Source organism: Prionailurus bengalensis, unplaced genomic scaffold (assembly GCF_016509475.1).
Source record: "Prionailurus bengalensis isolate Pbe53 unplaced genomic scaffold, Fcat_Pben_1.1_paternal_pri Un_scaffold_96, whole genome shotgun sequence".
Classification (NCBI taxonomy): Eukaryota; Metazoa; Chordata; class Mammalia; order Carnivora; family Felidae; genus Prionailurus; species Prionailurus bengalensis.
Window position 1 is genome coordinate 57,659 of NW_025091193.1, and position 15,699 is coordinate 73,357.

The 15,699-nt window shown below is 47.3% G+C and overlaps 1 protein-coding gene across 1 annotated transcript in view; it reads left to right on the plus strand.

Moving 5' to 3' along the window:
• The first annotated feature begins 2,159 nt into the window (after window positions 1-2,159).
• LOC122478565 (liprin-alpha-1-like) overlaps window positions 2,160-15,699 on the plus strand; it is a 30,344-nt gene continuing 16,804 nt past the window's right edge. Inside the window, exons 1-3 of the mRNA XM_043572109.1 lie at window positions 2,160-2,496; window positions 2,731-2,924; window positions 5,702-5,794. Coding sequence (XP_043428044.1) covers window positions 2,484-2,496; window positions 2,731-2,924; window positions 5,702-5,794 — 300 coding nt within the window. The 5' untranslated portion in view covers window positions 2,160-2,483. The remainder of the gene's footprint in view (window positions 2,497-2,730; window positions 2,925-5,701; window positions 5,795-15,699) is intronic.

Sequence of the window (15,699 nt, forward strand, 5' to 3'; positions counted from 1 at the left end):
GCTCTCTGTGGCGGGGAGGGAAGGAACCATCCCAGAGTCGCCTGAGCTATGAGGGATCTTGTGCCAGAGCCTCCTGAGGTGGCCTCGTGAGGGCTGCTTCGGAATCTGTGTCTTCTCCTGTCTCTGCCCCTCCCATGCTCATGCTCTGTCTCTCTGTCTCTCAATAATAAATAAACATAAAAAACTTAAGCAAAATCTACAAATGGAGAATGAGGTCCACTCTTGAAACTTGTTCAAAAAAGAAATGTAAAACGTTGATTTCCGTAAGAACAGTAAGACCTTTATTAGAGTTGCACTACATTATTTCCAGGGTCTCGCGCCTTCCTCCTGGGTGCACACCCAGCACCCTGCCCCGCGGTGGGAGCCCAGTGCTACCTGATTGGTCTTCTGAGTGTTGTGGTGCCAGGGAGTTCAGGGTGGGTGTGGGGCAAGGGTGGGGGGAGGACGTGCCCGGGTCCCCCCCGCCCAGGCTTGCCATGGCCTCAGCTCCCAGGTTCTGCAGGTCACTCCAGGCAAGCTGCCCAGGCCCCCAGGACTAGGCTCTGATAGAGCCCACGCACTGAGGACACCCACGATGCCTAGCTGTAGTAGGTGGAAGAGCACACTAATATTCAAGCAGATAAGCAGAAGTTAGGAGTCATCTTAGACCATTGAAGCCTGAGAGGGCCACAGCCTTGTTACCTACGAAGTCGGCCATTCTCCACCATTGTTCACATTCCAGTCAAAGAGCCTCCCGTGGCGCCGTCGCCGAGGGGCTGGGGCAGGTCAGCATGTCACGGACCGACGACCAGCTGCATCTTCTTTGGCTGCATAGAGGACAGAGAGGAAGTGACCCAGAAGTCTGCAGGGAGAGTCTCTGCTGACCCAGCAGCTAAGTCACAAATGTCCTTTGGTCTACATTGTTTTCTCCAAGAAGGTGCCTTCCTAAAGTTTTGTCATCATCCAGAAATCCAGACTGATTGGAAATTAAAAAACAAAAGTGTATACTAAAGTTACCAGCCCTTTAAAATGACCTCGCTCTGCAATTTTGTTTACAGGTATTTACCCCCATTCCTGACAGCCATCGGGCCCCCTGCCCAGAAGGCAGCCCCAGGGGGTAACGGGAGACAGGGCCACACTTGTGCCAGGACCCTGACCGGGCACAAGTCAGCAGAGTCCTGGGCTGCCTGGGCCTGCTCCACTGTCTATGTGAAATCACCTTCCTGCCATAGAAGATACTACCTTTTCGTTTTCCAAATAGTCTTTAAGCTGCAGACAGTGCCACACGCTGGGACAGTCCCACAGCACCCTTGCCCTTGCCCTGTTCTCCTCACAAGCATGTGTTCGTTCTTATGGCAATGACGACAGTCTTAAGTGGTGGTGTGGGAGGAAATCAGTCCTGGTTTTGTAGGAGAATGCAACGTTTTGTGTCTTTTCAAATAAATAACTGAAACATTCCCCCAGACCACAGGGCCCTGGATTGCAGTGAGATATCCAGCTACCCCCAAAACACAACTTACAGGCTCTATTCCCAGGCTGCAGCCAGCGTGTTATGATGTCAAAAATATTTCTGAAGACTATCAGTGTCAAATAGCAAAAATGAAAGAAACCAAACTCCTCACCTCTGTGAAACTGTTGGTTCCTCAATAGCTAATTGGTTTATTTATTTATTTTTTATACTTTTTTTTTTTCATTTTTGAAAGAGACAGAAACAGCAAGAGTGGAGCAGGGGCAGAGAGTTCGGGGGAGAGAGAATCCTAAGCAAACTCCCCACTGTCACCTCTGCACCCAATGCAAGGCTCACATTCACCAAGTGTGAGAACATGACCTGTGCCGAAACCAAGACTCAGATGCTTCACTGACTGAGCCACCCAGTCGCCCCTGTTTTTAGAGTTTGAGAGAGAGAGAGAGAGAGAGAGAGAGAGAACGAGTGTGTATGAGGAGAAAGGGGCAGAGAGAAAGGAGGAAGAGGACCCAAAGCAGGCTCCACGCAGAAAGCAGCCAACCCACACTTTTTGTTACCTCTCAACTTGCAAAAATACACATTTCGGGGAGCAGTGGGGTGGGACATCCAGAAGGCATTACCACGAATCTTAGTGTTTTCATTACAGAAAGCATAAGGATGTGAAAGAAAACACATCAGCAACATCTAAGGGACAGAATTTTCCAGCATGGTTCCAGGAGCAAAAGGTCTACTTTCAGTATCAAATTGCTTACAGCAAGGTGGCAACAATCCAAGTTATTGTAAAACACTTTTATACACTTCAAACATAGGGACATTCAAATCAGACCACTGTTAAACAGTTTCTACAAATTTCCATGCCCAGGGAACCAAAAGCCTGAGGGTTCCTACGGAATTGTGAGCAGTAACAGAAATAACGGCATTTCAACTGAAGTACAACTGAGTGTGCCAGTCATGATCCTTATTACGAGTTCTGAGAAGGAGACTGATTGAGGCAGACGGAAAGAGAAACCAACGGACAAGTCCGGGGGCTGAAGGGGAAATGGCCTCTAGCGGTAAGGGGCCCTGTGGACCCAGTGTGGACGTGAGACACCCCACTCCAGACCTCAGAGGCACACGGGCCCAGAAGAGTGGCCACATGTGTTGCCTGCTGTCCGGTGTATCACAGAGCCCACTGAGTTCTTCCCCGGCTCAAGGCCCCGTCCCGTCGTCCCACCATCTCCAATGTCCCCCCTTGGCCCACCTCCTGCTCCACCCCACTAAACTGCAAACCACCTCTTCTGTTGAAGAGGGCTCACTTTTATTTTTCAGTTGTCGGATCACTGGGATGTGGTCTCAACCTGCCTCCTTCATCCACTTAACTCAGCTCTGGGACACGCTGAACCCACATGCGACCTGCTCTGCAGTGGAAAGTCCCAGAGAGATATGCCCGCACCACTCCTCTGGGCCCCCATCCCGGGCATCACAGCGCGTCCGCTGCTTGGTAAGAAACGAAACCCACTGCTGTTACTCGTTGTCAGAATCAAGACCAGTTAAAAAAAGTGGTACTGAATAGATTGCAAAGGTCAGAGTCTATTTAAGAGAAACTCAAAAACTACAGGGGAAGGAAAAAGGAGGGCAGCCTAGTGAATACGCCAGAGAGACCACCAGATGAATGACAGTTTCTGAATGCTGGTGACCATGTCCTCACAGGGGCTGCAGTTACACATAATGTGATGGAGCTTCTGTGATCAAAGTATCTCGTGGATATTTAGATGCAGGCACTCCTAAAAGCCATGTGACGGAAGTGCTCCCACTGTTCCTATTAACAGGTGATTAAACGGAAGCACAGGAATGCTAATATGTAGCTTCCCCAGAGCCCCAAACTCATCTGTGCAGGAGCCAGGCTCAGAGTCAAGTGCTCTGGGGTCACGCCCTCCCTGCACAACTTCTCAAGGTGGACTGGGAATCCACGTGAGTCCTTTCCAGATTTCATACGTGCTCTACGTCCTCCAGGAACCATAGTTGAATTCGGGCCTCAGGTTCACTGTGGAGGAGATACAACCTATTTGCAGCTATATAGAACATTGAACAAACAACCACTGCTTGAAAACCAGGTACAGCTGAGAACTGCTCAGCAACATGACAAATACCACAATGCTTATTTTTTAAAGTTTATTGTGTTTATCAGCTTGTCCGCCCAATTTGCTGAGTCCCAGGGCACCGTGGAAGGGTTTTCAACCTCCAATTCAGTGGCTGTGGGGAAGCAGAGTGATGAAATGGGAAGCGGGGGGTGTCAACAGCCACGTGAAGGTCTCCCGACAGGGGAAGGGGTCTGCAGGTCGAGTGACTGCGGATCTAGAGGAATGATGCCGGTAAGACCTCACTCATGCGGGAGCCACGCAAGGGACACCAACCTGTTCAGGCGGGCTTGTCACTAGCGTGGCCGGGGTGGACCTTTTGTTTCTTGCCTAGCAAGCAGCGCACGGAAGACTGATGACCTTCTTTTGGGGGGCGTTGTGCAGCGAGTCCTGGCTACTGCTACTGCTGCTGAGGTTGCTCAAGGGGCCATCCTGAGAGCCTGTGGATCTGGGGGACGCACAGGAGTGCATCTTCCAGGCATGCTCGTCACACGACACACCGCCCCACGTGAGGGAGAAGCACAATCCCCCAGCTTCTAGGGAGGGCTGCGCCCTGGGAGCTGACACTCTCCCTCCCAAGTATATCTGGAGTCCAAGCGCCCTGGGTCGGGAACGCTCAGCACCCCTCCCAGGCCGTGACCCGATAACCATGCAGTAGGAGCCCGCATGCGCTGTGGAGGGCGAGGGAGGTGCTCTTCTGAGCATCCGGCTTCTCCCTTGCTAGAAGTCTTCCACCTAGGAGGATGTCGCCCTGGGGCCTCTGTTTCTCGGAAGACAGTCCTGATCGAGGCAGGTGAGTTCTGGTGGACCCAGAGCCACTCGGACTCCCGCAGAGGCCACAGTGCCAGCCGTGAGAGGCCAGGTGGCTTAGAGCGCCCTGGTTCTGCTCACTTTGGGGACAGCATTTTTCCACCCTCGGGTGGAAGCCCGGCCTGTCCGTGTGGACGCCCGCAGGCTCCCGTGAGTCATGGTGGCCGCTCTGTGGCGGCGGGTGTGTGTGTGGGCGCCTCCCGTGGCAGTGCTGGCTTAACCGCTCGGCAGGCAGTAAGGGCCCTTCTCCTTTCCGGTAGTGGCTTCTGGGAGGTTCTCCGGGTGCCCGCCTCAGCCGCGACTGTCGTGTAAGGAGTGTGCCGCCCGCCCTCGCAGAGGCTGTCGGAGACCTTCCCGCCTTGTCCGTCCCCTGACCCCGCACAGGCTGCACACGTTCTGTCCCCCGAGGCGGCTGCCACGAACAAAGGCCGCCTTAGGCCCTTGCGTCCTGTGGGCCAGGCCCTAGAGAGTCTGGTGAGCTGGGGAAACCCTATAGAAATTGGGAAGTTGACGAGAAGAAGGGGAGAGTGCCCTTTGTTCCCTGGGTCAGTGTTTCTCAGACTCGGTGGTGTCGGGACACTTGGACATCAGGGGATTATTGAGGGCCCCAGAGAGCCTTCGTGTGTGGGGGTTGTGTCTCTTGATCTCTTCTGTGGTGAGGTTAAACCGAGAATTGAAGCAGGCGCCTGGGTGGCTCTCTATGTTAAGGGTCCGACTCTGGCTCAGGTGGTGATCTCACAGTTGATGGTTTAGAGCCCCATGTGGGGCTTTGTGCTGCCAGCTGCCAGCCTGGACTTGTCTCAGATTCTCTGTGGCCCTCTCCCTCTGCCCCTCCCCTCACGTGTCCTTTGTCTCTGTGTCAAAAACAAACATTAAGGAAACCAAACCAAATCCGAGCATCTCACATGTGATGAATTCACTTAAAGACGATAAATTAGTACAGATTAACGTACTCATACCTTTCGTGCAAAAAATACGTACATTTTCAGAACAACGCTGTGTAGAAGCATGGCATTGGCATTGGCATTGGCTTAGTGCAAGATCTTTATTCTTCCAGCTGCTTCTGCATTCAGTGTCTTGTGGCCAATTATGTTTAGGAAGGCGATGTGGACTCCCCCAGATGAACAGCTGGAGGCGAGGAGGGTGTGGCGGTAGCTCCTGGGGTGTCTGGATGCTCTTTCCTGATTCCGCACTCAGATGGGTGGGGCTTCCTTGCTTCTGTTGGAGGTTAGTTGTCCCCACAGAGCGGCCTTAGTTGTGTGGCACGTGGTGGACGTTTGGAACATCGTAGGCCACTACTTTCAGCTGATCTTCCATATCTTTCACTCAGCGAACACATTCTTGGAACCACCACCTGGATGAAGAAGTGGAACCTTACCGTGCTTCCTACCTCCTACTGACTCCCACCGAACGTCCTCCAAAGGTAACCACGGTCTTGACTTTCACCAGCCATGGCTTTGGCTTGTTCTTCGCTTCATGTTGAGCCAACCCTTGAGTGCTGTGTGTGCGCAATGCACCTGCTTTCCTTGCGTGGCTGTGCTGGTCCTCCCCTGCTGTCGAAGTCCCAGTGTGTGAGCACAGCACGGTTTATTCTTTCTCCTGTGGGTGCTCCGGTTTGTGCAGAGGCTGCCTGCAGATCCACATGCATCGTATTGGGATGCCTTGGAGGAGCAGGGCGTGATTGGTGGCACGTGTCTGTTCCCCACGAGCAACAGCGTGCGGGAGCTCAAGGCTGGCTGATGCCTGGTATTGCTTCTTCTCGTGTGTTAGCTGGTTGCTGGGGCTCAGGTGCTGGGAGGTATGGTGTATTCGTGGGACCCGCCCCTGTGTGTGTCTTGGCCACTTACGTGTTTCTTTTGTATAATAATTGCCTTTTGGAAGCCACTTTGTGATTAGGTTGTGTGTTTTGGTTTTTGTTGATTTGAATGAGTTCTTTCTATGTGTGTGGAATCCATCTGTGAATGGCAGAGGTTTTCACATTCTTGTGTATGTCTGCCTTACACTCTCTGTGTTGCCTTGTGGTAAGTTTCTTTTGTTTCTATCCTATAGTATAACCATTTGTATGTTTCTTGCCTTGGATTGGCTAGGGCCTCCAGTACTGTGTTGAATGGAAGTGGTGAGAGTAGGTGTCCTTGTCTCCTTCCAGATACGAGAGAGAAGGTTTTCCTAATGTTTTGTATACTTAATATTTTTTAAAGTTTCTTTCTTTCTTTATTGATTTAGAGAGCATGCATGGGAAGGGGAGTGAGAGGGGGGAAAGCGAGTGGATCCCAAGCAGACTCCGCACTGTCAGCACAGAGTCTGATGCGAGGCTTGAACTCATGAACCGTGAGATCATGGCCTGAGCTGAAATCAAGAGTCAGACGCTTCATCGACTAGAAGCCACTCAGGTGCCCCAAAGAGTTCAGTATTTTAACACTACATATGACACTTTCCGTGGCATTACTGGTAGATAGTTGGATCAAAACATGAAAATTCTCCTCTGTTTTTAGTTTGCTCTGAGTTTTCAACAATCATCAAAGAAATAATAATACTAAATTTTCTGAAATGTGTTTTGTGCATTTTGGGGACAAGTGATTTGTTTCAATGTTGTGGTTTACCTTAAAACAACTTTTTCCCGTCTAGAATAAATCAAACCTGATGTCTATGCATTCTCTCTTCACTGGATTCCATTTGTAAATCATGTGCTTTGGATCCTTGCATGTTGTATTCAAGAGAGTGGTGGGTGTTCCCTTGCACCCTCTTGTGCTGTCCTTGCTGGGGTTTGGGTTACAGGTCGTGCTGGCCTCCTAAAACAACGTAGGAAGAAGCACTCCTTGTGCTTTCCCAGAAGAGTTTTTGTGTGTGTTCTTTACTTTTGGGAAGAAGTGTTAGGCCAACAGCTGGTGTAGGGTTTTCCTTGTGAGAAAGGTTTTCATTGCAGATTCCTTCTTAAGTGGAAATAGGATTTTTCTGATTTCCCATATCTTCTTGTGTTTATTTTTTTTTTTCAACGTTCATTTATTTGTGGGACAGAGAGAGACAGAGCATGAACAGGGGAGCAGCAGAGAGAGAGGGAGACACAGAATCAGAAACAGGCTCCAGGCTCTGAGCCATCAGCCCAGAGCATGACGCGGGGCTCGAACCCACGGACCGTGAGATCGTGACCTGGCTGAAGTTGGACGCTTAACCGACTGTGCCACCCAGGCGCCCCTTCTTGTGTCTATTTAGATGAGGCATTTTGTTTTCTTGGAATTTGCTCTGACCTCCCAAACTTTCCAAGGAGTAAGTGTCAACTGGTTTCTAATATCCCTCCTATCTGCAGCATCTGGTGTGATATTGGCTTTAGAACTTCTTGATATTGGTACTTTGTGCTTTGTTTCTTTTTCATAGAACCAACTTGGGCTCTTTTGATTTCTGTCATTTACTATTTGTTTCCTGCAGCACTGATTTCTGCCCTTTTGTTTTCCATCTACTTGGTGATTGTTTGCTGTCCCATCTTGTAGTTCTTGAACTAAATCCTTCATTTGATTTTTAGCCTTTGTTCCTTTCCAGTATGTGTATTGTATTTATTTGCTTATTAGTGTGTCGATTCATTTTAGAATGAGAGCATGAGCAGGGAAGAGGGTCAGACGGAGAGGGAGAGAGAGAGAGAGACAGAGAGAGAGAGAGAGAGAGAGAGAGAATGAATCTTGAGCAGGCTCCTCACTCAGTGTGGAGCCAGGCTGGGGATCGATCTTGTGGCCGTGGGATCATACCCTGAGCCAAAATCAAGAGTTGGTCACCAAGCAACTGAGCTATCCTATGATATATGTATTCTAAAGCTATGAGTCTCCCTTTAAGCACACATTTACCGATCTCAAGTTTTGATAAGCCAAATGTTTATTATCTTTTATGTGAAACTAGTTTCTAACTTTCTTTGTGGCATCTTTTTCTTAACTCATCACAATGAGCATAACACATCTTGATGTTTCAGGGGATTTTCTCGTTCTCTTTGTGCGGATTTCTAGCTTAATTCCATGAAGGTATCTGTCTCAGTGTTTTGGGGTGGTTGTAACAAAATACCATAGACTGGCTGCCTAATAAGAAACAGAAACTTCTTTCCTACAGTTGAGGAGACTGGGAAGTTCTCAAGATCAAGGCATCTGCAGATTCAGGGTCAGGTGAGAGTCAGCTTCCTGGTTCATCAACAGCCTGCTTCTCCCTGTCCTCCTGTGGTGGCAGGGGTGACAGTGCTCTCTCAGCCGCCCAGGACTGCTCATCACTGGAAGTCTCCCTGTCTTCATCCCATCACTGTGGGCATGATGAATTGTTGGGGGAATTGAACTGTGAATCTAATGCAATCCCTAAATATGCCCTGCAGTATTTCAGTCCTTTGAGATGAGCTGACTTTCCTAATGGCCTGGCATATATTCGTTTTCATGAACTGTTCCTCGGGCACGTGAAAATAATGTGTATTGGGGGAATGCAGTAGTCTCTATTTATAGGTTAGATGAAGTTTGTTAATGACAGAATTCAGATTTTAGTAACCACTTGAAACCAAGTAAGGAATAGGCGAGAATGAGTTTACTAATATAACTAACAAGCATATCCAAAATATCATTTCAGTGTATAGCTGGCGTGAGAAAAAATTTTGAATGGTTTTGAATTCTCTTTTGTCACGTTGTCTTTAAAATGTGGTGTGCATTTTATACTTTCCACACGTCGCACTTTGAGGAGCCGCGTTTCAAGTACTTGCAATAGAGCACGTGACCGCATATTGGACAGCCCTGTCCCACTGCCTTGAGTTTTCTGTTGTCGTCAGTTCTGTCAGATACTGAGAGATGTATCGTCAAGTCTCCCATCGTGCTTATGGATGTGGCTCTTTTTCCTTTTCTCTGTTTGTGAATTTTTCTGTATTTTGAGATTGCGTTATTAGGTATATGCAAGTTTAGAAGTCTTGTTCTCTTGGTAGATGGAACTTCCATCGCGAAATGGGCTCTTGGTCTCTAGTAGAGCTTTTTGCAATAGAGGTTACTTTCTTGGAGGGTCCCAGTGGCCACATCAGTTTTCTGTTCGGTAGGGTTTGCCTGGGGATCTTTTCCTTCCACCTGTCTGTGATCTTACGTTTTAAGGTGTACCTTTGTGACCAGCGTATGCTTAGTTTCCTTCTAATGAATTTGAGAGTCAACCTTTTGCTTGCAGCATTTGTGCACGTGTCATGACTGATAGGTAGTTTACACGTACCGTATTATTAGTTTCTTCTTTGTCCCAGCTGTTCTGTGTTCTTTTGGTCTCTAGCCTTCCTTTAGAAGTAGGAAGGAGTTTTTAATTGTACACTGATCTGTTAGGTAATTGGAATATATCTATTTCTAGAGGCAGGTGCATTTTGAACTGACCCGTGCCTGATTCAGGACTTGTACTGCTTCCCTGACACTGCTCTCTCCGTTTATCTTTTCTTTGTTTTAAGATTTATTTGTTTTTTGAGAGAGACATAATACAATCGGATGAGGGGCACAGCAGAAAGGGAGACACAGAATCTGAAGCAGGCTCCAGGCTCTGAGTCATCAGCACAGAGTCTGACGCGGGTCTCCAACTCAAAAACCGTGAGATCGTGACCTGAGCCAAAGTCAGACACTCAACTGACTGAGCTACCCAGGCGCCCCTGCTCTTTTCTTTGACACTTGAACCACACTGAACTCCTCTTCGCCTTTTGCTGGGTAATATTTTTAAGTTTTAGATGGATTTTGGCGTTGTTGTCATTGTTTCGTGCACTTAATGCTTGTGAAGGTTTGTTCTCATAGTTACCCTTTCTGTTGTGGCGTTGTTCTGCAAGCCTTGTTTTTTCATATTTCTTTCAGAGACTACATTTCTTTTGTGCAACAAGCTGCTTTAATATTGATTTTAGTTTGTGTCTGTAGTTGATGTGTAGTCATGGTTTGTGTGTGTGTGTGTGTGTGTGTGTGTGTGTGTTGTTTTTGTTTGTTGTTTCTGTTTTTATTTTTGTTTTTGCTTCTGTTTTGCCTGAAAAACATCTTTACCTTGCCTTCACAGTGAACAATGTTTCTGTTAGGTAAAGACTTCCAGGTTGGTGGCTATTTTAGTTCACCTTTCATACATGCCAATCCATCATCTGGCTTCATTTGCTTTTCTTGAAGAGTCAGCTGGTAGTGTTGTTGTTGTCCCATGGAAGGCGGTATCTTTGTCCTCTCATGACTGTTAACATCTTTTTGCCTCGGGTGTTCTTTGTGGAGTCACTCTCATGGTTCTTTTATCAGTTTTGATTCTTATCTTTGTAGCGAAGTGGTACTACCCATTCTGTGTTTCCTCTACTTTGTGGGTTCCTATTGGACCTTTGTACCATATCTTCTGTGTCTTTTGGGCTTCTGTATTTTCTGGACGTTTTCTCTGTGTATGGTCTAGATATATTTTTACCTAACTATCTTTCAGTTCACTGAGGCTATTCACCTGTGTCTAGTCTGATATGAAGCCCACAGACTGAGTTCTTAATGCCATTAACAAGATTTTTTAGTCTTTTAATTATGTTGGAGAGCTAGACAGAGTGGGAGCAAGGGAAGAACAGAGAGAGAGGGAGACACAGATGCCGAAGGAGGCTCTAGGCTCTGCACTGTCAGCACAGAGCCCAACGTGGGGCTCAAACTCCCGAATCACGAGATCATGACCTGAGCTGAAGTCAGATGCTTAACCAACTGAGCCATCAGGCACCTGGAGATCTTAATTTTAGCTCCGATAATTTGCAGTTTGAGAATCTGTTTTGAGTCTCTGAAAATTTCCCATTTGTCAAGAATGGTTTTTGGACAGTTGACTTTTGCATCCAATAACTCCAGTCTATGTGTCTCCTCTTGGTCTGTTTCTCTTCTTTCTTCTTTGGGTCGATATGATGTAAAACCTGTTTGTTTGTTTTTTTTATGTTTATCTATTTATTTTGAGGGAGAAAGAAAGTGAGAGCAGGGGTGGGGGTAGAGGACGGGGAGAGAGAGAGAGAGACACTGTTGAGGAGACGCTCTTTCTGTCAGTAGAGAGCCCAACACAGGGCTCAAACTCACAAACGTGAGCCGAAACCAAGTGTTGCTCACTCAAACGAGGAGACTGAGCTATCCAGGTGCCTTTCTTTTTTGTTTGCTTGTCTGTTTCTTTCCTTTTCTTATTAAAAGATTTTTTTTGGTTAATATTATTTCCATTTTTGAGAGAGAGAGAGGTAGAGACAAAACTAGAGCAGGGGAGGGGGAGACAAAGTGGGAGACACAGAATCCAAAGCAGGCTCCAGGCTCTTCACTGTCACCACAGAGCCCGATGCGGGACTCAAACCATAAAGCGTCAGATCATGACATGAACCAAAGTGGGATGCTTCCCCGACTGAGCTACCCAGGCATTCCTTTCATTTCCTTCCCTTGCCTTGCCTTACTTTTTCCTTCCTTTCCTTTCCTTTCCTTTCCTTTCCTTTGCTTGCCTTTCCTTTCCCTTCCTTTCCTTTTCATTTTTATCTTTTCTTTTATTTTCCCTTTTCTTTTCTTTTCTTTTCTTTTCTTTTCTTTCTTCTCTTTTCTTTTCTTTCCTTCTCTGTCTTTTTTTGGTCTTGTCTTATCTTGTCTTTTCATTTCTTCTTTGTTTTTATTTTTGTGCTGGACTGTATGGAGAAGCATAGAGGCTCTTTGTGGTTGTTTACTTCAGCATTTCATCCCACACACCCCGAGTGTGGCGGTTATTGGGCCCACTCAGGCGTGAGTGAGTTGAGACTGGGGCTCAGTCTTTGTAAGGTGCAGTGTGAGCTGGGCTCACGCAGTCCCCCACTCCCGTGTAGACCTCCAGGGTCCCCATTTGGAGGCCTGGAGTATTTCCGAGGACCCGTCCTTGATGCTAGGTCCCAAAGCCCAGTTATTTTCTCCACAGCACAATGAGATGATGGAAGGGTCAGCTTCTCAGGCAGTGCTTGCCGAGTGCCAGGCTCATTTTCTGTGCCTCCCTGTGCTGTCCACAGCTCGGTTAGCTGCGAATTTGTGCTTGCCTTTCTGTTAGGTTTCCTTTGCAGCTCGTTGGTATCTTGCCTCCAATCCCTGAGGAAATTCAGAATCCTCACATGTGTTGAGGGAGAGAGAGGACTCTGAACATTAGAGTTGGCTCAGCGGGCTTCCCTTTTGTTGGGGCCTCAGTCCTTCCAGTTGTGACTGCCTCGGGGTCTCCTTGATGCCTTCAAACATGCTTCAAATTGAACTCATCTTTCCTAGTTCACGATGTGGTGATTAACAGGCTACTCACATGTATAAGAGCAAGCCAGGGAAGACTGAGAAGTCCTAGCAAACATTTTGGTCATCAGCATTTGTTACAGGAGAAAACAAAACCCAGTAGTCCTTGCCTAGTACCCGTCCTTCTTCTAAAGTGGCCATCCAGTTTGCCCACGCTCAGCCAGCGTCCATGAGGTGGTGATGGTGTCAGCCTCCCAGCTCCCTATCCCCCACTGCCATGGCCACCCTCCTCCCCTGTCAGGTGCCTGCCCAGGGCAGGCTTTGTGATGATGGGCTGGCTATGGCAGGGCAGGTAGATGAAGTGGATTGCTTAAGTGACACTTATTTTGGGAGTGTTTGATGAGTGTCGTGTGTTTTCTAATTTTCATAATGTTTATTTACTATTTAGAGAGACAGAGAGTGTGGCCAGGGGAGGGGCAGACAGAGGGAGACCCAGAATCTGAAGCAGGCTGGGGGTGGGATGCCCCTCAAGCGTACAGGGTAGCCCCCACAAAAAGGGCTTCTGTGTTGGTGCACCCAAATCATCTGCAGAGACACGACCACCCACTCTTGTTGAGCCCTTTTGTGACTCTGCACCATTGTGGTCGCCAGGCTCTGGCTGCTGTGCTCCTCGGAGACGGTGGTGGAGGCACAGCTGAGAAGAGTGTATCTGGACGAGTGAAGGGGATAGGAGGAAATGTCCCTTACTTGTGCACCGTGGTTCCGGAAAGGCCTTTTCCGGAGAGGTCGCTCGGGAGCTGAGGCTGACCGAGCACTCTCCCAGCAGTCTGACTCTGAGGCCAAAGGCCGGGGTCAAGGAGGAGCTTGGCTTTGTTGTGAGCGATGGAAGTGGAAGCGGAGCCAGGTGAGGCACCAGGCAGCTGGTGTTGGGACAGAAACTACCCCGTAAGGAGTTGGGTTTTCAGATAAGGGTCGTGGTGTCCTCAGGGGGAAGGACTGGCATGATGTTGTTGAATTTTTAATGTTTATTTATTTTTTTCAGGATATGAAATTTATTGTCAAATTGGTTTCCATACAACACCCAGTGCTCATCCCAAAAGGTGCCCTCCTCAATACCCATCACCCACCCTCCCCTCCCTCCCACCCCCCATCAACCCCGTTTGTTCTCAGTTTTTAAGAGTCTCTTATGCTTTGGCTCTCTCCCACTCTAACCTCCTTTGTTTTCTTCCTGTCCCCCATGGGTTTCTGTTAAGTTTCTCAGGATCCACCTAAGAGTGAAACCATATGGTATCTGTCTTTCTCTGTATGGCTTATTTCACTTAGCATCACGCTCTCCCGTTCTATCCGTGTTGCTACAAAGGGCCATATTGCAGTCTTTCTCATTGCCACGTAGTACTCCATTGTGTATATAAACCACAATTTCTTTATCCATTCATCAGTTGATGGACATGTATGCTCTTTCCATCATTTGGCTATTGTTGAGAGTGCTGCTATAAACATTGGGGTACAAGTGCCCCTATGCATCAGTACTCCGGTATCCCTTGGGTAAATTCCTAGCAGTGCTATTGCTGGGTCATAGGGTAGGTGTATTTTTAATTTTCTGAGGAACCTCCACACTGTTTTCCAGAGTGGCTGCACCAATTTGCATTCCCACCAACAGTGCAAGAGAGTTCCCGTTTCTCCACATCCTCTCCAGCATCTATAATCTCTTGATTTCTTCATTTTGGCCACTCTGACTGGCGTGAGGTGATATCTGAGTGTGGTTTTGATTTGTATTTCCCTGATGAGGAGCGACGTTGAGCATCTTTACATGTGCCTGTTGGCCATCCGGATGTCTTCTTTAGAGAAGTGTCTATTCATGTTTTCTGCCCGTTTGTTCACTGGGTTATTTGTTTTTTGGGTGTGGAGTTTGGTGAGCGCTTTATAGATTTTGGATACTAGCCCTTTGTCCGATATGTCATTTGCAAATATCTTTTCCCATTCCGTTGGTTGCCTTTTAGTTTTGTTGGTTGTTTCCTTTGCTGTGCAGAAGCTTTTTATCTTCATAAGGTCCCAGTAATTCATTTTTGCTTTTAATTCCCTTGCCTTTGGGGATGTGTCGAGTAAGAGATAGCTACGGCTGAGGTCAGAGAGGTCTTTTCCTGCTTTCCTCTCTAGGGTTTTGATGGTTTCCTGTCTCACATTCAGGTCCTTTATCCATTTTGGGTTTATTTTTGTGAATGGTGTGAGAAAGTGGTCTAGTTTGAACCTTCTGCATGTTGCTGTCCAGTTCTCCCAGCACCATTTGTTAACGAGACTGTCTTTTTTCCATTGGATGTTCTTCCCTGCTTTGTCAAAGATGAGTTGGCCATACGTTTGTGGGGCTAGTTCTGGGGTTTCTATTCTATTCCATTGGTCTGTGTGTCTGTGTTTGTGCCAATACCATGCTGTCTTCATGATGACAGCTTTGTAGTTGAGGCTAAAGTCTGGGATTGTGATGCCTCCTGCTTTGGTCTTCTTCTTCAAAATTACTTTGGCCATTCGGGGCCTTTTGTGGTTCCATATGAATTTTAGGATTGCTTGTTCTAGTTTCGAGAGGAATGCTGGTGCAATTTTGATTGGGATTGCATTCAATGTGTAGATAGCTTTGGGCAGTATTGACATTTTGACAATATTTATTCTTCCAATCCATGAGCACAGAATGTCTTTCCATTTCTTCATATCTCCTTCAATTACCTTCATAAGCTTTCTATACTTTTCAGCATACAGATCTTTTACATCTTTGGTTAGAGATATTCCTAGGTATTTTATGCTTCTTGGTGCAATTGTGAATGAGATCAGTTTCTTTATTTGTCTTTCTGTTGTTCATTGGTAGTGTATAAGAATGCAACTGATTTCTGTACTTTGATTTTGTATCCTACAACTTTGCTGAATTCATGTATCAGGCCTAGCAGACTTTTGGGGGAGTCTATCAGATTTTCCATGTGTAGTATCACGTCATCTGCAAAAAGGGAAAGCTTGACTTCATCTTTGCCAATTTGGATGCCTTTGATTTCCTTTTGTTGTCTGATTGCTGATGCTAGAACTTCCAACACTATGTTAAACAACAGCGGTGAGAGTGGGCATCCCCGTCGCGTTCCTGATCTCAGGGAAAAAGCTCTCAGTTTTTCCCCATTGAGGACGATGT